Genomic DNA, 25,979 nt, shown 5'->3' with positions numbered 1-25,979 from the left:
GACATAAAATTTAAATATAAATACAATATAGCCAAGATTTCATAGATTAAATAATAATATACGTTTTGCAATTACAATAAGCCTAGTAAGTAACATAACATCGTAACATTGTTGTTTTAATTAATAAACAGACTTGCCGAGTCGTAATAAAATGAGGGCGTTATACCAGCGTATATAACAAACAAAAGTTTCAAACTTTATCATAATCTAAGATCAAACGATCTTATACGTTTAAAAATGCGAGTTAGAAAATTTAATTCAATTACAGGGGTACTATTGTTTTTCTATATTTATTTTATTAGCATTACATTTTCAAATCAAGTGTATTTGACAAGAGCTACAACAGGTGATGTCAAATTAACTGGTTTTTATAATATATACCTGAGAAAAATTTTAATAATCCATTATAATTGTTTGAAATTTAAAATACTCCTAATCTTATTTCTTAATCACGTTATATAAATATTTGCCTGACATTATATTAATAAAAATGACGTATATTAATAAAAAAATATATATTGCCTAACTACCACGTTCTTTCTGTGAGTATGACATATTCATACCTTTAATAAGAAATTACTTTTAAAAAATCGACATACTTTATTAAACCGTGTTTTATTTTCAAAATAGGACTCGGAATATCCCACACAAAGTGAATTAAAACTAATTTTATGCAGCAAGCACGTCTATGAGCGCATATGATTCATTCTCCCTACCACTATTATCCATCGAATCCCCTATTGGGAAGGCGACGTTGCCGGATTTCGAATAATATCGAATTAATTTTATTAAGCAATAATGGAAGAAAATTATTTTTCGCATTGGGTTTAATATTTGCGTGAATTATATTGCGTTCGTATATATATAAATTCAAACTGGATGTGAAGTATTGAGATTCGGGTGCTGGGTTAGAAGTTATTTTATATATCGGCGGCGAACTCTAACCGTGTGAGATCTGGCAACGATGGCGTTCGTTGGAAACCGACGGGTCCGGCCGGCAAATCACAAAAACATTCTCCAAGAAGTAAAACGGTATCCAAGTGCAATAACATTCGGTTATTAACGTTGTATGTGATATTTGACGGTTTTATAGGATATTTTTTGAAAATTTATAGTGATTTTTTAATCGACAGACGTCTAATAGGATGGATCACTTCGAAGATCTCGTACCCGCGAAGCCCGATAATGAGTCTCCGGACGATTTCGAGCATTTGGGGCTCGACAGCGCCCCCCTGCCGGAGACCAAGCAGCGAACGTCCGATTATTTGGCGAGGTCGTTCGGCGAAGACACGCATGAACGCCAGACGGAAAAAATCGATACGTCGGAAAAGCGTGACTTCCCCACCGTACCACAGGCCGGCGATAATTTGTTGGACCAGCCCCTGGTGCCTCACAAGATGGACTCGAATTTGTTAGAGTTTACTAAGCCCTTCGACGACCTCAAAACGACAGACGCCAAGATGGACGCGTACCTGCGGGACCTGCCGCAACCCAAGCAACAGTTCAACGCAACCAGTCTCGGCTCGTTCCTGGACAACGAGCGGGGATTCCTGCAGGACGTGCATCAGGAGAAGGGCAGCGCGGAAATGCTCGAGAAATACTCAGACAGTGAGCCGGAAAGCGACGACTTCAAGTTGTCGAAGCAGGACGATTCCAAGAAGAGCACGGAACTGATCGCCGATATCCACGTCAGGGAAACCTTCAAAGACATCCCCGAGACGCAGCCGGAACTTCCACGGAAAGATTACGCGGCACCCGTTGCCCCCAAACCCGAGATCCCCAAGCCGGTACAGAAAGAGGAACCCAAAGTGGAACCAGCGAAGGAAGCGGCGCCGTTACCCGCGGAAATTAAGGAATCGGTGAAACAGGAAAAGAAACCCGAACCCGTTCCGGCTCCAGAAAAGAAACACGAACCCCCAGTGGTGTCGGCACAAAGACCCGAGGCCCCTGCGCCCCAGAAAGTTGAAGTTTGTGTCAAGAAGCCCTCCAGTAGTCAGAAAATTACAGAAGCGGAGGCGCTGTTCTGCAAAATGGGTCTGAGTAAGTCACATTTCTCTTTTCTCGTTAACTCGAAATCCACTAACAGCATGCTAATGCCCACTAACCTTGGGATTTGCACATTATTTCTCTTAATATGTACCAGTATATATATGACGTTCTAGCGATTAAAATTACCAATATTGACAAGGGTATTAAGATTAAGATACCCTAAATTAATATTTTATCTAGAGTCAAATACGTTTAGAATTCCAAATAACCGTACGTAACATAATAAATCATTAACGACATTTGCTTCTTTAATTTGTTTGTGAGTCATATTTCACATCCTTTCAACAATACTTCATCGATAATTATAAAGCGCACCGTGAAAATACGAAACCAACATTTTTATTACATCGGCAAACGTATTTTTAGGCCAGGTTATTAAAGTTAACTTAATTAGATATAGCGTGATTTAGGATTATAGGGGCTTGTTTTTACTATTAAATATTTCCCAAAAAAAGAAAGGAGAATATTTTATGTAAATTTTTTTGACGGTTCCTATTGATTCCTTCTTCGGTTTTGGTCAAACCTACTTTGAGGTTACTTTGTCCGACTGTCAGTCACTGATGAGTGAATGTTGACGTTTGATTATTATAATAAATTAATTATGCTGCAATCACTATCCTTTAGGGACACAACGCAACAAAATAATGAAAATATTTTATATATATCATTCATGTACATTTTTTTCAGTCCTACCTATTTTGAGGTTACTTTGTCTATTAGTCAATGATTGACGTTTGATTGTCATAATAAATGAATTATGCTGCAATGACTAATATCATATATGTAAATTTTTTCGACAGTCGTATTGATTTTGTTGTTCCTTTCAGTCCTACCTATTTAGAATCAGTGGCCGATTGACGTTGGATTTTTATAATAAATTAATTATGTTTTAATGATTAATTCTTAGATATTTAACGCCCAAAAATAAAGATAATATTTTGTATATCATTTTACCTAAATTTTCATGTCATATTGATTTCTTCTTCGTTTACTGTCCGAACCATTTTCAGGTTACATTGTCGAACTGTCAGTCGCTGATGAGTAAATGTTTACGGTTGGTTATTATAATAAATTAACTAATCTTTAGGAATAAACATTTAGCAGCATAACATTCGAATACGTGATATAAAGTTGACTTGATAAGGACTATGTTAACATTGATATTTTCCAGCGGAAATGTAGGGTTTTGGATGAAATGTTTGAGAGTAGGTTGCTGATATTAATTTAAAAAAACATTCGTTGAAAGAGAATAACTAAAAAAACTATATCTTAACTTAAGTTAGCTTTAAAATTTAATAAGCAAGTGCTGAAACAATTAAAATTAATATTGCAAGCACGTTTTTTCTGTATCTTTTTACATTTTATTCTGTAGTAATGAACAATTTTTTGTTTTAATTAGGAGATCTGAATTTAATTTTTTAATATTTTTGGATAATTTGAAGGACGTTTTGTGTTTGAGGTATAATATTTGAGAGTAGGTTGCTTATATTAACAAAAAATTTATTGAGAATAACTAAACATGCTGAAGACGGTATTTTGCCGTAATTTAACTTTAAAATGTAATTAGCCTGTAATAGAACAAATGATAATTGATATTAATATTATCTTTATGGCGAATGTAAGTTTCTGTCAACTGGAGTAGGTTTCTTCCGATCGTTTCAATCTCAAGAGCCTTTTTTTTGCATTTGCCGATTAATTTTTGAGAATGCAACGCAGGAAACATTGGAATAAGCGATATACAGTTAACTTGACAAGAACTGTGTTGCTGATATTAATGAAAATATTCAATGAGAATAACCAAACATAATGGGGACGATATTTTTTCTTAATTTAACTTTAAAATTTAGTAATCAAGTAATAAAACAATTGACAATATAAATTAATATTGCCGTTGTGGCAAATTTACGTTTCTGTCAACTGAGGCAGGTTTTTTTTGGGTGTAAAAACTTAAATAACTTTCTAAAAATTAATAACAACATCTTACATTAGATTTGTTTAGTAAAATCTTAATTTACAAATTAATTTATCACTAATGTGCTGTGGTACTTGCGACAAAACAAGTACGGCATAAATACACCACTATGTATTTCCGGTATTTTATTATTATTATTATTATTTAATTTAATCTCCAGAATCTCATTTTTTAATATTTCCGAATATTTTATTTTGTTACTCTGACAACACTGCCCGGATGTCATCGATTCGACTCGAAATGTCTCGCTTGCTATAATCGAATGATTATTTATCCGTGATCGATATATTTCAATTATTTTATTCGTAATGATAACGATTTATCTTCGACAAAATAATAATAATAAAATAATAAAATTCGGTTCGTTTGAAGGGATTTCGCGCACGATACGGCAACCTTGCGACGGCTAACGTCATTAGTGTCATTAAAAATTGCGGCAATTGTTTCGGGCGATTTTATTTAGGATCTCGTGTCGACATAATTCGAAAAAAAAACGGTCAGGACGGCGGTTACAATTCGACGTCGTGCCAGTAGTCCCCGTCTACGTGAATAGCGCGCGTTTTCGAAGCGTTGGTTTGTGCATCGAAACGAACTCAAGGCCAAAGTGCACCTTGGGTACCGCTATCGGCGGCCTGCTAATCGTTCTTTATCTCTCGCGGCGTTCGTTCGTTCGTTTGTTTGTTTGCCCTACGCCTTATCAAGTAATAGAATCGATCGAGTTCGCGCAGGCGCGTTCTTTCTCAATCCGTGCTGGTTAGTCGGGAACTTCAGTCCTTCCACCTGCACCACGCGAAAACGAGACACCCCCCAAGTTCTATCTCGACCGAGGAAGCGAGAGACCTACCACGAGTGCGGCTATCATCAGCGCGAGTCCGTCTAGTTTCGAGCACGCGTCCAAACAACCCTGCCCGGCGCCTCCATCCCTCTTCGAGTCCAGCGCCTACTCGATCGATCGAATCCGCGTCGTGAACCTCATCGTAATGGCGGACGAGGTGAAAAAAGTCGCGAACGAGCTGGTGGACGACGTCCTCAACGGCATCGGGAACGAGGTGAACCGCGGCGGAACCTGCAAGAGCGCCCAGAAATCGAAGGAAAGATCGCTGCTGTGCGTCATGTTCTGTCCAAGTAGGTATCCGTTCTGTATTCCTGTGTTTGTGTCGCATTTAAAGCTATGCAGGCACAGTCCCGTTCGTCCTTGGTAACCTTAGCAGGCACTGCTCGTGATTACACGGCCCCGTGACGTCCTCTTTATTATGACCATCGTAATGCGACAATTGTCTGAACCTAAGCGGCGTTCATGGCAGTCTTGTGTTTCACGTCTCGCCGTTGCATTTAAATAAAACGTCTTAAAGTCGCGGATCAGTCTTTCTACACTCGTATTATATCCGCGGGATACAAAATCTTTTGTTCGGATGTTAAATCGTATTTTTTTTCTGTGACGTCCTTCCGCTGGAAGGTCCTTGACTTTTGGCCCGAAGTCCGTAAGCTGCGTTATGTAACTTACGGGCCTCTTGATAATTTCATGCCCTAAATTTGCCATCGAAATTATCTCTATAACAATTTCAAGTGTATTATCCAGTATATAGATAAAAAAGTTCATTTTCTTGTTTTTTAGAGCGAAAATCTTTAATTAAATAAAACCAGACTACTATTTTCTATACAACTATAATTATTTTTAATAATTCAACGAATCTGCCTATTTACATAACTGGGAAATAAAAAATATCTATTTTTATACTTCAATATAAAATCCCTGAGACTTTTTACCTAGCTGAAATATAACGTTGTAAACATTATTGTGTCATAAGTTTTTCCATAATAGTTTGTCAACACTTTCTGAACGGGAATGTAAGAACAAGATGGCTTCCACTATCAGTCAAAGGACTATTAACACTATTAACTATTACATCACTTAAAAAAAACGTGCATAAACATTTAAATAAAAGTCTGCGTGTTATATCTAACGATCAAATAGAAACAAATATTTAACCCTGCTTAACAATGCATTATTTGTTCATTATGAATAATTTTAAACAAAAGATTATTATTCATAAAACGTAACTCGTCGCTGTATGCAACCTTAAACTCAATTAAATAGATCCAATAATGATGTAGAATTTTTTTAGTCCAAATATAATAAAGCAAGCGCTGAGCACATGACCAATTGTTTCATGGCCTGTTCGACGCCAGGTTCAGACACAATAAATTGCAATAATAAATAACAATGTGCAGACCTTTGAACCATTGCGTCGGTTGAACATTAATATTATTTTATTAAAGAGAACCACTTTATTAGTTTGTCATTTAAAGGTCTATGTGTCGGTATTCTTTTTTTTCCACTGCCTGCTTCACGTACGATTTCAATAACAATAAGTAATAACCTTTGAGTTATTCCATCAATGTTTTTTTTTCGTCACGACACTACAACGACATTTTTTCATTCTCTAGTGACACTACCCGAAAAACAATGAATTTTAACAGAAAATAATCATTAATCAACATTAATATAAAATTGTCGTTGGTCGTCGTCACTCAGTTGTTTCTCCTCGTGTTTATTTTGCCTGGCCTACTTGTCAATAACTAACCCTGCTTCCTTTTCTTCTTTTACAGATACGTGGTTTAATCCAGAACGATTAAATCCAAAAGGTGAGTAACTAACATTGAGCATGACGTTTGTTTTTTTTATTGGTGTATGATATATCGATGATTCAAACTAACATCACGGCCGACAGAATTTTTTAGTAACTATTAATAGTGTTAGAGCGCAAATTATCTAGGTGTTGGTGAGGATGTGGTTGTAGTTCCACTGATATGTGTGTCCCGCTAAAATGTGCCACCCAATCCAAATAATAATAATATAATAAATTATTAATGAATAATATAATATAATATGAATTAATAATATAATGAATAATCCACCTAATTAACGATTGTATATCCAAGTAATATATTTTACTTTCATTAGAGAGCATATTTACCTTTTACGCTTAATGCTTGTTTCCTTCAGTGTAGTGTTCCGTTGTAAAGTCTTTTTGATCTTACTGTATTACGTCTACGTACTTTTTTGTAACAACGTTTGCCGGTTTATAACGTGTAGTTGTTATAACTAATATTTTGAAGAATTTTGCAAACGTTTGACAACCGGACGATTTTTGAAGGCTGATTCGGTTACATGTTCGAACGTATCAGGCAGCATTTGCGTCTCTTTTAAACTAAAATAAAATGAGAAGGAAAATATTGTCTAATCCTAAAACGAACTCATAAATTGCCACAGGCAATACATTAAAGATATTGATGAGGTGGGTTCACGGCTTCTTTTAGATACGTGCTGAACTGAGCCGTCATTTAAAAATAATTTACAATCCTTGTAGACATTTTCAGAAAAAGAATAACGCTGTTAACAAGCAATTTTACAACCGAACATATCGTTCTGGTTATCATGTTTCCTCGATGTTTTTTTTGTTTGTAAAATAAATCATATTTAAATAAACAGCATAAATAATTCAGATAATTCTCGGATCAACAGGCGGTGAGTCATGCCGGCCAGTAATTATACGCGACAAAAAAAACGTTTAACTAATCAAGGCTGTCTTGCGCTGCATTTGTTTATTTTCAAACCACCAGCCTACTTCGCCGTTCGATTTTATAGGTGCTTCCGTTTCGTTCCTGCTGGTAGTGAAAGATTTATCGCTTTTCTGTTCGCTGATGCCGTTTGGAGGCACGTTGTTGCGGCAGACGGCCCGGACGGTTAGCGAGAAAGTAGTTTCGGTTTTGCGCACGAGGTACATTTCGTGTTTTGTCAACGTCTTTATTTAAGGAAACTAAATGTTCTGGAGCTTACATTGGATTCTGGAGATTTTTAGACTGCTTAAATAATGCTTTCCGGTGTTGCCACATTTATTCTGTAGTTACTAAAATCATATTTAATTCTTTATAAAATGTAAATTTCTATCTCGCCCGTCACATTCACCAGACATTACCCGTCCTGATTACTACTTGTTCTGGTTCATATATCAGTTCCTCTAAAAGATATGACTCCAGTTAACAATATTTGCTCATCTTACAGATTAATCCCAAATGCCAAACCCGATCAAGAGCTTGTGAGACATGCAGGAATATTGCAGGGCAGTATTTCTTTTCCTCAAACGCCTTTTCAATAGCCGCAGTTAGTCTGTGCACTTGATCGATTATTGAGTGGTGATTTCGAATTTCTCTTAAAATTATCAGAGATTAATTAAGCAAGCAATGATGCCAGTTTGGGTTACAAGGGTGGTTATATAAAGACAATATATTCGGCGATTTATTTCAGTACAAATGGAATCTAATTATATGCAGAAGAAATATTTATTTTTAGACGAACAGATACTAAACAATAAACAAGATCACACTATAAGAATTTAAAAAGAAAGAACCTTGAAGAAGAAGTGAACCTGACAGGGTTATCTTCAGGTGTTACGAACAGTGGCACGTCTGATCACTCTCAGAGTCGGGAACGGAAAGAACCTTGAGGCGTCGCGTCATCCCCTAGCTTCACCACCCGAGGTTGCCACGTCGTACCCTCTGTCAGTACCACTTGTTGCCACCTCACCGTGGGTGCTAACTTCAGGTATATGCAACGCCTCGAGTAGATCTGTGGGCTACTGAGAATTGGGGGAAAATTCGAAACATTTGAAGGTCGCTACACCAGGTATCTTGATAATGATGATACGAATATATTGTTTGTTCAATGAACAATGAGCGTTACGGTGTTCCATACAGAGAAAACCCGTCGACTAGCCTAGAAGTATTATTTTTAGTCCCCAACTAATTATCATTCATATCTCGCCCGTTATGAGATGCCAGGCCAACTAAGATCGTCTATATTTGTTCTCTGATATCGATAATTTCCATTTAACTACGCCATAGCACGGATTTAAATCGCTCGAACTTCAAACACGCATTAGAGAACAACGAAAAATACTTAAGACGGCTATAGATAAATGCCGGAGCGGACTTACTTGTCATTGGCGGTCGCCGAGGCGCTCCTCCCGCGGAGATGTTTGGGTTTTCTTGGGAATGCGAGGATCGATCGGGTTGGTACGAAATTCGGCGCGACTGAATGCCTTGCGGTCGAAGCCGCGGTAAATATAGATTCGGTATTGGATTTTTTTCGAATTCGTACTATATTTAGAAGCAATTACCGGCCATTTGGGCGAGATTTATGGCGGCATCTATGGCCGAGAGGTTTTTTATATAGAGTGAAAATAGTTTAATGCCGAAAAGGATCGAAAAAAAAAGAAAGAAGTGTTTAACGAAGATTTTACGCTCTTTGTTATACTATGACATACGTTTGGGGTCGATGCACTGTTTATTGTAGCCCGTTGATGATCATAGAGAGAAAAAACCTAATACCAACGCACTAGTTTGGGTTTACTAACAAGCATTCAACAAATGACCAGGTCCGGTCCACAGAATAACAGATGTTATTGAAAAAGCCTACGAAAGTAAAAATGTATGCTCAACTATATTCTTAGATTTAGCACAAGCCTTCGATAAGGTTTGGCATGGAGGCCTTGTTCATAACCTACAGAAAATATTACTAAAACAACACACCGAACTACTAAAATCGTACATTACAGCCAGAATGTTTAGAGTTAACTAAGAAGCTTACTCTACAATAAAAGAAGCTAAAGCAGGTGTACCACAAGGAAGTGTACTGGGACGAATGCTTTATCTACTCTACACTTGTGATATACCACAAATGGAGAATATTACGATGGCTACATTTGCTGATGATACTGCGATTATAGCTATCGAAGACAATAGTGAAGAAGCCTCACGAAAACTACAACAGGCAAGTGACAATATAAATAATTGGACACAAGCTTGGAAAATAAAAATTAACGAAAGTAAACCTGTGCATGTGCAATTCATCTACAATCAGACCGTACAAGCATCAATAACATTAAATAATACTATCATTCCATATAGCAACAACGCTAAATATCTTGGAATGAATCTTGATCCAAATTTCGCAACATATAAAGAACAAAAGAAAGGAACTGGAATTGAAATATAGGAAAATGTACTGGCTAATTGGAAGAAAATCGCAATTATCAGTACATAATAAATTGCTGCAATATAAGCAAATACTGAAACCTATATGGACATACGGAGTTCGATTATGGGGAAGTTCTGCAAAGAGTAACACAAACAAAATACAAATTTTTCAGAACAAAGTCCTGAGAAGTATTGTCGGCGCACCCAAATACTATAGGAATGACTACCTACATGGAGACCTTCAGATACCCACGGTCAGTTACGAAATCAAGAGAATTGCAAGGGGGCATGAGGAAAGACTCCATTCTCATGAGAATATTGAAGTATTGCAACTTTTGGATACGACCAGAGAAGGACACAGCCTCAAAAGGATCAAACTATCTGATCTTGTGTAGTGTTGTGTAGTAAGGTGCATATAATAAAAATACAGCAGTGACATGTATAAACATTATTTCACCAGAGACTGAGATTGGGCCAATGGGTCCTCCTAGTTATATACCTGGATTTAAGTTATCATAAAGACAAATTGTAGGTTAGTCGGAAACGACTAGTAACAATGTAATAATTAAATAAAAAAAAATTAAATTGAAGACGACAAAACCTCGCAATGTTGCCGCATCAACTCCGAGTTTTAGTCCAAATAATTTATCAAATATTATTTATTTTAACATTATAGTACATCTAATGCATATATTATCGAAGAACTTAAACTACAATTAATTATACAATTCTCCTTAGTTTGTTCTGTTACTATTCGTATACATGTTTCTTGATAAAACTAGATTTTTTCTCTACATTCTCCGTAATGCATTTACCATATCTGTAAAACAATCAGTATAACATCTCTCCACATACATAACCAAAAGCTCATGTATATTCTGAACAATTACACACATATCTATGGTCACAAATCTTTCACACTTCCTTATCCTTTTTTCATCCTGTCTTGGTAATTGTCAGCATTGAATCATAACCCGCATTCAGAAAGTTTCATTCAATAAATGTAACTTTCAGAATGGCTATTTAGGTGAATAACTTAACCGTTAATTTCCATTTTATCTAATACTTGTTCACGGCTCCATCATTTGGCAATTCCTCCTTCAATGTGTTCTAATGAAGTTCATCCAAACCGAAGGTGTTATTGTAGACGATACATCTTTCCACATATTCAGATAGTTTTGCTTGTATATCCTTCTCGACCCGCTATCTTATTATATGTATAGTAATTCTTTGCCACATTCCATATCAATTCGTTTGGATTGAATTTACAGTGATAGTAGGGAAGACGTAATACTTTGTATACCATGTATCTTTTTTCAAGCCTGTTTCTGAAAAGTAATTAACATAAAACGCAATTAAATATTTCATTTATGTTTACCGAGTAATAATTTCAAATAATTCACTCTTCAGCATGGTTTCTTCAGAACTTATCTTATGAACTGCAAGCGATTCCTTAATTGCAGCTCTGTCGATGCTATTATATGGTGTATAGTCCATAATAATAACTGATGGTTTCTCCAAGTTCTTTAAGAGCTGATTTCCAAACCACAGCAGAAATATGTTATGTTTTATTTCTCGATGGTAGTCAACCTTGGACTTAGAGGAAAACACTTACTCTGTACCAAGAATAAAACTATTCCTATTTTCAGCATGAAACACAGTATCTCCCTATATAACGTTTACCTTTTTCGATCAACTTTTGTTGTCTTAACACTATTTTTATTATCATCTTACCATGATGGACCCAATGTCCCATTCGGAAATATCCATGTCCCATCTAAATACACAAATTGAAATAATAAGTCTTACTTGATTTTATTATATGCTTTTAAAAAATGTAATCTTTTAAAAGCAATGTATGTAAGTTCCATTAGACCTCTTGACGAGTTACCTTTACACCATTTAAATCCTATATTACCCAACAGTGTATGAAGGGAGAAGTGTTCTACATCCCTCAAAGAGCTGCAGATCTCTAAGCTTTCTATGGATTAATTTACAGGCTAACAGTTCCCTCTCAAATAATTGTATTAAATTATGTTTGCAATGAAATAATTACTTACTGTTTTTATAACATGCCGGTTTATAACGTATAGTTATTTTAATTAATGTTTCGAAGAATTTTGCAGACAACCGGACGACTTCTGTAGACATTGAGCAGGCTTTTGATCAGATAGCTTTGTATCTCTTAACTGGAATAAAATGAGAAGGAAAATATTGTCTGATTCTAAATCAAATGCTTATTTTTAACTACTAGATGGGAAACTATTAATTTATGTAGAGAAATGTCAAAACCATAGAATTTAACAGTTGTTTATGCTGATATCGCTAATAAAATTATTTGAAAGCACCTTTAGGGTAAACTGATATGGCTCAGTGAATGGAGGTAAAACGAAATGAAACAGTGGTGTTTATGTGACCGTTATTTATTGAAGTAATATAAAAATGTGGAAGATACAAAATAGATAAAACCGATGGCAGCGATGTTACCTGGTGACGAGGCTTGGGCAGTCGATGGTGGCCCGTCTAAACCAAACGATGGTCGGGTACTGAATGAATGGAAATACCCTTCAATAACATCCCAGATAAACGTCTCGGGGTTGCCAGCTATTCGTTATCGGGTTCTAGTTGGCGCTGCTGGCACCCCGCCCGTGTTCACCATCTGGGATTATATTTCTGGGTAGCCGCCATTTTGTAGACCGTTATTCCACTATGTAAAATTCGGCATGTCTCAAGGTCGCTACACACCTAATGGCAAATATCATACTGAAAACTAAATTGTATTGAGCGTACGACGTACAGATGGCGGTATTTCACATATATTTTATATTTATGCTAGATGACTAAGTGAACTTCGTATCGTCTACATCTGTCTTGCAAATTTCTCCAACAATAACAAATACTTCTTCGATTGTCAGTGAATAAAACCTCGCGTATTCACTAACAGGTGTTTTTTTTATATTTTGAAGTGTCCTTTTTACCAACTAGGGGTTAATCTGGACCGGACCTACGGTTTAACGTGGGTTCCGATCCACGGTTCCCAGCATTAAACTTACCGACTGGCGAGTGACCAACTTAAAAATCATTCTAGAAGACATCCGGTCTTACCCAGCCTGGTTACTGGCGTAACTGGGATGATTTTCCTCGTCGGATTTTGCACTCTTGCCTAAGGATAATCACAAACATAAATTTACAAGCATGCCCCAGCACGATTCGTACCCGTGACTATCGCAACAGTAGGTGGTCGTCTTGTCGCCTTTACCACTGCGCCAACTAAGCAGGCAACAGTTTTGTTAGATCTGATTATTAGGTTAGATTATTAGGTTATCTGGTTATGGCTGTCATTGATCTGATGCGAATTTTGAATATTTAGACGCTCTCTTTTGATCATATTTTCTGATGAATTTCTCATTTAGTCGACATTTCTTTTCTGACTTGATGTTATTCATGCATATAATTTCTCGCCACATTATCAATTAACATGGCAATTATTTGTAATAATTGAAAATAGATATGAGTCAGGAAATTTTTCCCAGCATCTTCGTACTTCAAGCTAAATGTTATCAAAATGGTCTCAAGATCATCTAAAGTCATAATTCAAGTACTGTATAAACAGTTTTCGAAATTCTAATATTAAAAATACTCATCTTTTATCAGTAGAGTTAGGTCACGACCAAAATTACCTACGTCTTTTGTTTTTTTTTGTGTAATGAATATTTTTGTTAATATAACATTTTTTATTTGATGCGCTAGTATAATCTTAGTACAATTCATTTATTACAACTTTTTTATACTTTTGTATATATTGACAACCAATATGAAGATAGATATATCAGAACTAACGTTAATAGTAACACTTATACACTACCTAGCACATACTACCAAGTTCCTGTGGTTTAACTAACTTCTTGACCTAATCTTCTTATTTTCTATGTTTTGTCCAGTAGTGGCATTGTTTTCTCGTTGCTGTCATTTAGTAACCGTACTTCATGCTTTAAGATGAAACTTGGGTAACTTTGTGGGTCCCGTTGATTTCGGGGTCATCATGCAGCTCTTGGTTGATTACATTGCGATAATCATTGGCAATTAAAAGAACTTTATTTTAGCAGCGTCAGTTTTAGAATTACTAGTCGGTGTGATGACCAATGTGTGCAACCCTATACTTGCATCCTATAAACCCAAATAGGCTTTGGTTGGTTGTTGAGAAGTTGGTCAAGTAATATAGTTACTATTAAGCTGAAGTTTCCAGTTTCTGGATCTTGTTGGCTGTAGTGTTGTATAGCTCTAAGCAGAGGTATATATTTTGCTATAATGACTATGTCACCACCAAAAGTTCCAAGTAGTGTTTTTTGTTGTTGTCAAGGCACTAACTTATGAAACTCCAGCCGAAATACGATTAAAAATTGAGAATGCCTCTTTATTGAACACTGTAAACTTGTACTTTGTCAATTATCATTCATACAAAGATTTAAGCTTTTCTGCTTTAATGATTTCACTATATTTGAACAGGTAATTATTCATTTTGTTTTCCAGCTGATTTTTTATTCATTCCTTCTGACTAACTTTTAAAACACACTGATTTTATTATCGTTTTATAGCCACCAATTAAATCTGACTATGCACTCTGTTGTCTCCGCCAGAACTGTTAACCTCGAAACCGTCAATCATTGCCACTTTGTGTTCTCTTTAACGGTTTGTTTCTAATCGCCGATAGATCTAAATATAGATTTAATCTGATCGAGAATCAAAGCGTTGATTTTCTTTTAATCGAACGTAGAGAAAAAATCGAAGGTCGCCTTAGACATATGGGGCTTGGCCTACTATGACATTTGGCACGAAATAGCCAATGAGTGTCGCCAGCGTCGAAAAGTATCGGGTTTGTAAGTTTTATTCTGATTTTTGTATAGCGCGTGCTTTTATATATCATTTTACGATTCGAAACTTTATATCAACCGTTTTATTTTTATCAAAAATTGAACTAAAATAATATTGATTATAAAGAAGTGTTGTCGATCGCAAGTAACTACTTTTCCACGTATTTCTGTTAGTCTATCAGGTCGAATGAATATGTTGGAAGAAACCTTTAGTCTATTCAAAGTTTATTTGTATGTGTCATCGAAATTTGTGACGTCAAAACATTCCAATGTTGCCGTAACTGCAACTCTGAGTTTTAGTTCAGTTTGGCTTTGGCATACAATAAAATTTTAATCTAAATAAAATAATTAACAAAAATATTATCAAGTATAATTTATTTTAACGTTATAGTACATCTAAAACTACAGTTAATTATAAAGCTAATAGTTTATAGGTTAGAGTTGTAACCTCTTATCACTATTGCTTTCAGCTTTCAAGAACTGGAAGACTTTGACAGGCTCATTCGTTTACGTGCTTGAAGTAATCAGACAGCATTGTCTCTTTTTAACTAGAATAAAATGAGAAGAAAAATATCGTCTGCTTCTAAAACGAATATACAAATTGCGGCAGGCAATACATTAAACATCTTGATGACGCATATACAAATAAACTTTGAATAGACTACATATATTTTAAAGTCTCCTTTTTACCAATGAGGGTTTATATGGACTGGACCTACTGTTTAACGTGGGCTCCGAACCACGGTCCTCGCTATTAAGCCTACCGACTGGCGAGTAATCAACTTAGAAATCATCCCAGGAGACTTCCGGTCTTACCCAGCCTGTTTCCAGACGTGACTGAGATCAATTTCCTTGTCGGATGTTATACTGTTGCCTAGAACAATTACAAGTATTAAAACATAAATTTACGACCACGTCCCAGCAGGATTCGAACCCGCGACTATAGCAATAGTAGGTGGACCGTCCTGTCGCGTTTACCACTGCATCAATCAAGCGGGCATAAATAGGGCCTGTATCCATACAAACATTATCATAAAATAGTTTTTCAAAAATAGTCCCTAGGCTATTCAAAATATTTGTTCAAAAAAGATCATCCAACATATTCATCAGATTTAACTCCTTCTGACTTGTGGAAGTTCTACTGAGTAAAATCGAGTTTCGATTTTCTGAGCTTCGATTTTCGAATCCCCAACCCAACACATTCTGTATCGAGTGATAACGGCGAACCCGGACCGATATAGCACCGGGACCCGCGACCGGGTTTAAGGGAACGCCGCCGGGACGCCTGCCAGGATGCGGATCCCCCCGGACCGTCAGTTCGTGAGTTGAACGGGGCGGATCTGCGTCGGCCATGGACTGTAGTTGTTTAGCCGCGTTTTTCGACTGTCGTGACCGTAAGTTGTGTGCCGATTTCATCCAGTAAAGTAGGCTTTGCGAAAGGGGGAGACGGGAGCCCGCCACGTTTGGTTTTTGTTTTATAGGGAACGCGACCGGGGCCAGATCCGGTGTGTACAGTGAGAGTACGTTAGGAAGTCCCCATTAGGAAACAACCGACCAGTTAGTTTCCATTTTTTCAGCATTGTGTGTGTATTCGGAATTTTGCAAGATATATTATCTAACCGGCTCTGCGACAAGCTAAAAATACTGTCATCCGCGCCTATTGGTTGTTTCGAAGCATGTGTGTGTGCGTGTGCGAGAGAAAGAAAAAGAGAGAGAAAGAGTGAGAGAAAACAGAAAGAGAGCGCTGTTATTTTTGGGAAACTCTCGTGCTAGGCCAACGGTACGGTTTTATATTTAAATAGCGCCGACATTTTTCTGCACGAACCGAAAAAACGAGGGCCGGTAGTTCGTGCGATTTGCTTTTGTTTTTTCGGTCTTAATTGGTGCGTGAGGTGTCATTAAATATTTTCTTAGGTTTATATATTTTGAAGTTAAGGTGTTAATAAATTTATTGGTAGACATCTCATCTTCCATAATGTACTAAAAGTAAAATCGAGAACTTTTAAAAATAGTTAATTTTACTATACAATAAATAACATAATTTATTTATCGATTAAGTCTATAAATTAGTTTTAAAGGATTTTTTTTTAAATTGGAAGCTATATCGTGTAAAAATCGGTACAATGTATTTTATCCAAAGTATTGTCCATCGATAGCCGCTACCATTTGTATCTTTCAACGAATTTCCGAATTCCCTTTCGAAAGAACTGTGTTTCTTTTGAGGCTATCCACGAGTCTCCACCACCCAGTTTTTGGAATCTTCATAAGAAGTGGAGCGCTGGTCAGACAGGTCACGACTCATATGTCGGTATAAGTAGTAATCAGAAGGAGCAAGGTCTGGAGAAGATGAGGTGGGATAGCATATCCCATTTTAATGTTTCCAAGAATGTTTTCACCGGCTTAGCAACATGTGGTCGGGCGTTGCCTTGCTGAAGAATAGCATTGTCTTGTCTTTGCTCGTCTTTCGCCCGTTTTCGTACAGTGCTCATCTCAAACGCATTAATTGTGGTCGTTCTTTATCTCCATTGATTGATTCGTTATCTCTTTGCTTCAAATCGATAGAACACGGTTGTGATAAGCTTCATACAGCATTTGTTAAAAAAGTAAAGCTTCTCGCAAATGCGATTTAATTGATACTAATTCAAATATTTTCAGCGTTTTGAAATAATTTGGCATTTATCTGATACATATGAATCTAAGGTTGATAGGAATGACAGAGAAGCTAGCGACAACAGAACAGTTTATAGAACATGTTTTAAGATCCATATTCACCAAATATTACTTCTTCCGATTGTCACGGCCACTCTTGAGTTCGATGAGATGAGAAAGTATTGTAAAAATTCCTCAAAAATCAATTCCAAATGCTAATACAGGTGTCCAGTAACAACTAGGGGAAGTTGACTTTGAAATACCGCTATGTATCCTCAGTTGGTGATAGTGAAACAAGGACTGTGATGATATTTGCTCTATTTGTGCTTAATTCTTCATGGGTGCTGAAACGTTGGTTTGGTACATGCAGTATCAATTTGTTCCCAACTGATATCTGGTCTCCCAAAAACTATACTCTGCTTGAGATAGCAAGTAGTGTAGGGAGCTGGTTAGCAAAGAATCTTCAATTTTGATAATCCATAGTTGTGTTTTGAGCCCTCCAATGGTATGATGGGCGTCACTGATCTATTGAGAATTCGGGATCCATCCACACAGAGTTATAGATATGACATAAACGATTTCGAAAAGCTCGTGATTCTTAAAAGGCTGAAAAAGGTTTTGATGAGGTTTTCTTTGGTACTTTCCATTGAAATCGTTCATAACATCAACAATTTTCGTCAACGCATTTCTTTTATCATTTATTCGATAAGTTTTATAGGTAGGCAATACAATTTTGGGTTTTAAATGAGTTCTGTGTCTTTCTACCTTTCATTATCCAGGTTTTGATGAACTCATCAACAACTCTGATTGATAATTGATCAAAATAGTTGCAATTACTATAATTTGATTTTCTATATATAATAAATTCAGTGGAGTTCAGTGGATATGTTAAACTTGACCGGAAAGATCAGAGAATATATGATGATGTCAAAACTCAAAAAAACAAACAATAGAAAAGAGATTCCTAAGTCATTGGCGTTCACAGCACCATACAGATCTAAGAACCAACCAAGCCGAAGGTATCTAACTTTCAAAAGAACGACGGCGCAGCCATTGTCAAGAACAGATGAGAACGGAATTGTTTTGGTCAGGTAGCGTTAAGAAAAACAAGCGCCAACAAAAGAATCAAGTTTCTAGTCATCGTTTGGTTGCCAGGTTCTTACGAAAAAAAAACACCGTGATATTTTTCACGTATTCTGAACATAAAAAAACAAGTAAATAGCAGCAAGCGCATTCGCACAGATCATAACCTGATTTATATCCGAGCTGTGGTATTTTTTATCGGTGTTTTGGTCTCAGATTCAAGGCTAAACTAATTTTTACCGCGATATATATAGGTTTCGAGTGTCTGCGTATAATTGGTTGCCTGTTTTTCGAGGGTAGAATGGCCGACGCTTAATATATCGTCGCTATCCAAGTTCCATTTAATTAGGTAAAAATTGATTCATTATATTTTTATTATACAATTTCAATAAATTGTATGAGTCTGTGTATAAGTGGTTGCTGGACGATTAGGAGCAGGATTATCATTACTGTTCGTTTTGCTATTAGCTTTACAGTTTTCTTTATTAATACGTACTAATATATACCCCAATTTTTGATATAGTGCTAACTAATTTCTTAACTGACTATAAACCATCCTAATTGATGCTTAATTGTTGCTAAGGATATTGAATTGTCTATCCGTTTAGCGAACCGTAAATTTTTGTTATATCTGGTTTATTAAAATCGAAAAAAGATCAGAAGATAACAGAGCGGACTTTCTTTTTGGAGAGGTGTGTTTTATTAGTACTATGTGGGTTAATTGACTAGAAACTGTGAAACAATTTCAGGAAGAAAAAGTATATAGAATTCGGCAATTAGCTTAATTATTGATCAGTACTATTTAATAAACTTGGTTGACATCACCCGTGAAGTAAACCTTGTTAGTTTTATTGTTTAGAATTGGCGAAGGCGCTATACTAATTATCGCTTACTAATTATCGTCAGTTGTACGTAATATTGAAGCAATTTGCATGATATTTGATGGATATCGTAAATTGATTATTTAAAGGTCTGAATGAGAATACCTGTAAAATGTGTATTTTATTTTTGTTTTAAATTGACGAAGGCCTTTTCCGTATTGCAAATTATCTTAAAAAACGCAATATATTTACTATACCATTATATTTTTATCAATAATATGATTGTTTAAACGTGTTACAATACGAGTAATGTATTTTTACATTTTCTGTGGGATTTTATGTCGAAAGGTATAGTTTTTTCGGCACTAAGTGGTTGAATAACGAAAAAAATAGAAAGTACTGTCCGTTCTTTCCGCGGTACCCATTAACATATTTCGAAATGCGCGGCGGCAGATTCGTAAACATCGAGGAAATTTCGATAATCTTTCACCTTTAGTTCGTTTTGCATTTTTTTTTCATTGTACAAGAAAAACAAGATGATGTTGCATCTAAAATGGACTAAGATCGAAGGTTTTTTTGATAGTCATCGAAGATTCACCGCATAACAACTAATGTAATGATTTGACAAGGAGAAAACTGATGCTGCTTGAAAATAATCTGACTGAGATCATTGTTTCAATGATCGGGATTCGAATTGAAACGAAAATGATACTAGAACAATGCAATGTTGACTATTTAAGATAGTGTCACCGATTCTTGACCTTGTTTCTAATCCAAATCGGTTCGATCCCATACCTGTGGAGGTGTGTTATCAACATTGGCCTCGTTCGAAATACCGTGGCTTTCAAAAACGAAATCCGACCTAGCGTCGAACCGCGAACCCAATCGAAAGTCTTGGACGGCCACGCGTACGCACCTGGTGATTCAATACCAGCTCCGTCCACGTGGTCTCGATCGTCGTCCGTCTCTTTCCGATGCACTAGCGGGTCCCCTAGACGCGGTTGAGACCATCGTTTGTTTTCATCGGACGTAACGCTTCTGTTAATATAATACGCCAACCACTACCTGTCCGCTCTTTCTGCCGCAAGTCGTATTGTGGTACGGTACTATCGGTTGACGCGTTTACATCGTGAGTGAGTCTTTAAACGGAAAATGGGTCGAAGGGATGACAGAAGGAATAGACAGTTCGTGCAGGAGGACCTTCCCGAAAGAGGTCCCGGTATGTTGACGCGTTTTGCGTGCTGGTTCGACTCGTCGTGGTACTTATTAGTTACCCATATGGCGACCAGACCTAGTCGAAGAAATCTCTTATATAATTAAGCTGGAACTAATATAATAACAGATTAGCTATTATTTAATCCGATCCGAATGTTATCAGCACTATAAATCAGGACTAAATCACATTTTTTGTTACAGTGGAGAGTCTCATTTATTGGAGAGACCCCAAAAAATCAGGCCCAGCCTTTGGAGGTGTATTGCTGGTATTGTTGGCTCTCACATACTTCTCCCTCATCAGTGTGGTCGCATATCTCTCCCTTATCACTCTGACCGCAACGATCGCCTTTAGAATCTACAAGAACATCATCCATGCTGTTCAGAAGACTGGCGATGGACATCCATTCAAGTAAGTCGACCGACAAGGAACAGCGTCCCATATGGACGGATGTTTATGACATGACTAAATCAGCAATAAAGGATATGGCAGTTTTTAAAATAGCGTCAGCTTCGTTTTTATGTAGGTGTATTCAAATTCCACAACACGCTTTTATTAACCGCATTCAGGTTCCTCGAAACATTACTAATAACGGAGCTTATTTTTAACTATGGCGTTAAATTTTCTTAATTCGAGACAAATTTATCAAAAAATACACAAAGTCTTGATCTTTGTGTGCGAATGTGATTTATTATCATACAGATAATGTTCTTTCATCAATTTTTGTCAGGTAAATAGCGCGTCCAGTTCTAATTTCACTGATTAGTTGGAAATAAATCATCCTCACTCTTCAGACTAAATCAATTGATTCTATTTTTAGAGAATACTTGGAATTCGACCTTGCCCTTCCACAAGACAAGGTCAAGGAAGTGTCCGAAGTGGCCGTAGCGCACTTCAACGCTGCCGTATCCGAGCTCCGCCGACTATTCCTGGTTGAGGACCTGGTCGATTCCATCAAGTTCGCCGTTTTCTTGTGGGTCCTCACCTACGTGGGCTCCTGGTTCAACGGTATGACCGTTGTGATTCTTGGTAAGTCATCAGCTCGGATGGTTCCTTCATCTTCCTAACGCCGTTTTTTTTTAACTCCCTACAGCTTGGGTAGCGTTGTTCACTTTCCCCAAGGTCTACGAGACAAACAAGACCACCATCGACGCCAATCTGGACATTGTCAGAACTAAACTGGCTGATATAACTGCAAAGTAAGTCATGACACGTTTTGTTTTCATTACCGTATAATATAATTACGATTTTTCCATTTTCTTCATATATCATAGTTTTTATTTCTGTAATGTCAGAAGAATTTTAAGTATCAGAGATAAGCTTGATGACGTAAAACATATCATATCAATACCTCTTAAAAAAATCGTTATAAGAACAAAAAATGTGTATGAATAATATTACAGTTATTGAAAGAATGTTTCCTTTCTGTTTAGGGTGAAAGCAGCCATTCCAATAGGAAAGAAATCCGAAGAGAAGAAGGAGTAAAATCCCTCAACAACCCATTCAGTTGTAAAGAAAATTAATTAAGTCGAAAAGTATTTCCTATCGAAAGACTTGTTATAATTTTAATTTATTTTATATCTCGGACAACAAGTAACTTCCCTAAAAAACAAACAAAAAACCAAACCAAACGAGTCATCTCGGCACCTTGTTTGCACCATCAATTAGTTTTCTTTACCAAAAATAGAAGATCGTCCATCGAGATGGCGAAGTCATCCCTGTTACACTTGGGAGCGTACAAGTCAATGCAAATACATCAAGAACACACACCGTCATTTTGATTTTGTTTTTTTTTATAATTTGTACATATAGCTTAGGATTACAATTATTATTCGTCCTTTAATCAATGCAAGATTCATTTTGTGGCTAAGCGTTTTGTTTTAATTCCTAAAGTTAGAATAAATTGAATATATTGTAGACTTTTATTATTTGAAATAGATTTGTTTCAGTTATTATTTTTCTGTTTATTATTTTTCCGGGTGTTTCTATTCTCCACTCGGAGGGGGCGAGGTATACATATATGTTTATGTGCAATTTTTGTTTATGAATGAGGGTTTTTCTTTTGTTTTCGAACGTTCGCGCGAACCGTGACTGACTGTCTTTTGTTTCGTTCGGCTGTTTCTCGATGTGGTCGCGTTAGTTTGTTTTTCCTTTGGACTGAGCGCGTTTTAGCCGATAATTTTCCAAAAAAAAACTATCGATAAGAGGAGACGTAACTTTAAGGTTCCGAGCACCCTTATTGTCAGTTTTATTTTTTTTCTCCGTTTTTCTTTGCCCGAGCACGTTTCTGTTCACGCGCAGTACCGAAAAGTGCCGATAATTCCCGACCCGAAAAGATGAAACTGACAACGCGTGATCAACAATTACATTATTTAAACCAAGACGTAAATAAAATCGTGAGCATGCCGTACTAAACTTTATTAGTGGATAATGTTACATGTTTCTATGTACGCGTAAGTTCTCAACATACATAGGATTCCAATTAAGACCAAAAATAAAGATATACAAGAGTACCCCTAAACAAAATAAGACACGGTTATTTATATATTGTGAATCAGTTGAATTAGTCAAATGGCTTGAGGTTTATCATCATCACTATTTTCATCTAATTGATAATAGGATCTTTCGGTTCCCACACTGTTGGTATTCGTTGTTAAACTTACCAGATATGTCAAAAATATATTAAGTGATATATATGAAAAGTTTATTTAGACTGTTGCATACTTTTTATATAGCTTTGTAATTGCTTTCAAATTAAATTGTTTATATCTGCTTAGAATGGTCTTTTATTCTCGCAACCCATTTTATTCAGAAGAAAAAGCAAATTACACATTTCTATAAAACGTAATTTTTCTTTCTTAATATCACATGGGCTGAGAAGTCCCGAGCCTAACACTTAGATAACGCTACTTTTATTGCATTCGCCGCGTTTTGAGATAGTACTATCCTTAAAGAAAGCTGTTAAAATTTCATGATATTCTACTCATAAGTTTGTGAGTTATTGTGCTAAGAGTGACACTACTTTTATTATTTTCAAAACAATGGATCAAAAACAATTTTGTGTTTTAATTTTACACTGCTTCTTGATGACAATAAATACCGTTCAAGTAAAGCAAGAGCTTGAAAATTGTTATAAGGACTGCGGCTTTATCAGAAACAACAATAAAACGTTTGTTTGAGGACCTCAAACGTGATCGTAGAGAAATCAATGATGCAGAAAACATAAAAAATCCACAAAATCGTTTTGAATGATCGAAAAGTGAAGTTTCGTGAGTTAGCTAACATCGTAAGGATATCAAAAGAACGTGTTGGTTTTATATTGCATGAGCATTTGACTATGAGAAAGCTCTGTTCAAAGTGAGTGCCGCGTTTGCTCACTGTTGACCAAAAACAAGAACGTGTTGATGATTCTGAGCAGTGTTTAAACGTAACAAACCGGAAATGTTAGATCGGCGCTGGAATGATTGTGTGGCTTTTGATGGAGACTATGTTAATGAATAAAGCCACATTTGAACAAAAAACCGTATTATTTTCTTTGTTACGCCCGGGACTTTTCAGCGTATGTGTGTTATATAAAAGACTTATAACTCGATAACAGCTTGACCGATTTTCATGGTTCTTGATTTATTGGATTTGTCTTCGTTCCGATTAGCAGTATAACTATAAAAGTATATGAAAACTGACGAAAAATTAAAATAAAAGCAAAATATTTTCCCATACAAAATGTTGTCTCAAAATGACAACTGCCAAATCGATTGATCGAAAGTTGTCTGTGATTTGTTTTGAAAATTGCTTGGTATGAGTATTACTATTAATAATAATGCCGTGCCCAAGAATATATAAGAAAGATATGATCCTTCAGATGTTGGAGCAAAGAAAGGTAACTCATGAAACGGCTAGATTAAAGACGAAAGCGTATTAGAAGGATGCCGTACGGCTCATCCAGCATTAAAATTGCCATTAAATCTTCAAACTACCGAACAACCAACGTGTAACATTGTAAAACACTCTACAATGGCAAAAATGTTAGTAGCCTCAAAATCATATCTGGAAGGAATGTACAGTGGCTCACAAACGCGTATTGAAAGATCTTACTTGATCAATGATTGGTATGCTAAGTTTAGACGTGGTGAAATGAGCACCGAAGACGGTGAACGCAGTGAACGCCAAAAATAGGTTATTACCGACGAAAACATTTAAAAAATCCACAAAATGATTTTAAATGACCGTAAATTGAAATTGAATAAAATAGCAGACACTCTAAAGATATAATCTGAATGTGTACATCATATCATTCACAAATATTTGGGTATGAGAAAGTTCTGTGCAAAGTGGGTGCCACGCGAGCTCACGACCAAAAACAAAGACGAGTTGATGATTTGGAGCAGATTTTGAAGATTATCACGCGTAATAAAACCAAGTTTTTGCGCCGATATATGACACTGGATAAAACATGGCTCCATCATTTCACCCGGAACTCCAATCGACAGTCATTCGAGTCGAAAGCGTGGGAAAACGCAATGTCGGCTGGCAAGGCTTTGGCGTCTGTATTTTGGGATGCGCATGGAATAATTTTCATTGACTACCTTGGAAAAGGAAGGACCATCAACAGCAGCTATTACATAGCGTTATTGGACCGTTTGAAGGACGAAATCGCCCAAAAACGGCCGCATTTAAAGACCAAGAAAGTGCTGCTTCACCAAGACATTGCACCGTGTCACAAGTCAGTGAAAACTATGGCAAAAATCCATGAATTGGGCTTCGAATTGTTTCCTCATCCACCGTATTCTCCAGATATGGCCCCCAGCGACTATTTCCTGTTCTCAGATCTCAAAAGAATGCTCGCTGAATTTCGAAAGAATTTTTCGTCGAATGAAGAGGTGATCGAAGAAACTGAGGCTGAAAAGTTGGAGGGTCGCTATAATCGGTGTATCACCCTTGAAGGGAATTATGTTGAGTAAAAAAAACTAATTTTGCCAAAAAATGTGTTTTACTATGGTAGGCCGGGAACTTTTCAATTGACCTGTTAAAGCTGCTACTGAATAGATCAAAAGTGCCAGTAATCAAATAAAATAAATAGCAAACAAATACAAATAACATAAATAAATAGAATATAAAATACAAATTTTCAATAAATATAATCAATGTATTCATAATATATATCCTTTTTTCTTATGGAAGCTAACAATGAAATGAAAATTATGCATTAAGAATGTTCTGTAACAAAAATATCAGTAAATATTGAAGTGACCCCATGATATTGTTAAAGAGAATAACACATA

The 25,979-nt window shown here is 36.3% G+C and overlaps 1 protein-coding gene and 1 long non-coding RNA gene across 6 annotated transcripts; one reads left to right on the top strand and one right to left on the bottom strand.

Moving 5' to 3' along the window:
• The first annotated feature begins 1 nt into the window (after window position 1).
• Window positions 2-22,652, top strand: Rtnl1 (reticulon). 5 transcript variants are annotated; one of them, XM_076418424.1, is made up of 7 exons: window positions 2-85; window positions 1,134-2,040; window positions 6,632-6,667; window positions 20,901-21,108; window positions 21,518-21,726; window positions 21,791-21,896; window positions 22,131-22,652. In XM_076418424.1, the coding sequence occupies exons 2-7, from the start codon at window positions 1,146-1,148 to the stop codon at window positions 22,180-22,182; spliced, it is 1,506 nt and encodes a 501-aa protein (XP_076274539.1). In that variant the 5' UTR covers window positions 2-85; window positions 1,134-1,145; the 3' UTR covers window positions 22,183-22,652. The 5 variants fall into 5 exon arrangements, with proteins under 5 accessions (XP_076274539.1, XP_076274538.1, XP_076274541.1 ...); XM_076418423.1 differs by lacking the exon at window positions 2-85 and adding an exon at window positions 937-1,067; XM_076418426.1 differs by lacking the exons at window positions 2-85; window positions 6,632-6,667 and adding an exon at window positions 937-1,067.
• On the bottom strand, window positions 7,106-11,114 carry LOC143204952 (uncharacterized). The gene is made up of 3 exons (XR_013007708.1): window positions 11,102-11,114; window positions 9,019-9,181; window positions 7,106-7,233 (listed from the first exon to the last, which is right to left on the bottom strand). It is a non-coding gene; the product is annotated as an uncharacterized LOC143204952 (long non-coding RNA).
• Window positions 22,653-25,979: the final 3,327 nt, after the last annotated feature.

Source organism: Rhynchophorus ferrugineus, unplaced genomic scaffold, assembly GCF_030347505.1.
Source record: "Rhynchophorus ferrugineus isolate W39M unplaced genomic scaffold, kcgeb_rfMv2 rfM11, whole genome shotgun sequence".
Lineage (NCBI taxonomy): Eukaryota > Metazoa > Arthropoda > Insecta > Coleoptera > Curculionidae > Rhynchophorus > Rhynchophorus ferrugineus.
Note: the sequence above shows the minus strand (reverse complement) of the source record. Positions and strands in the feature narration are given on the sequence as shown.

What these genes read in the sequence shown, in the direction of transcription:
- Rtnl1 (XM_076418424.1), top strand. Translation starts at nt 1,146, where the DNA reads ATGGATCACTTCGAAGATCTCGTACCCGCGAAGCCCGATAATGAGTCT. An exon ending in TATGACCGTTGTGATTCTTG is followed by an intron (nt 21,727 to 21,790) that starts GTAAGTCATCAG and finishes AACTCCCTACAG; the next exon opens with CTTGGGTAGCGTTGTTCACT. An exon ending in CTGGCTGATATAACTGCAAA is followed by an intron (nt 21,897 to 22,130) that starts GTAAGTCATGAC and finishes CTTTCTGTTTAG; the next exon opens with GGTGAAAGCAGCCATTCCAA.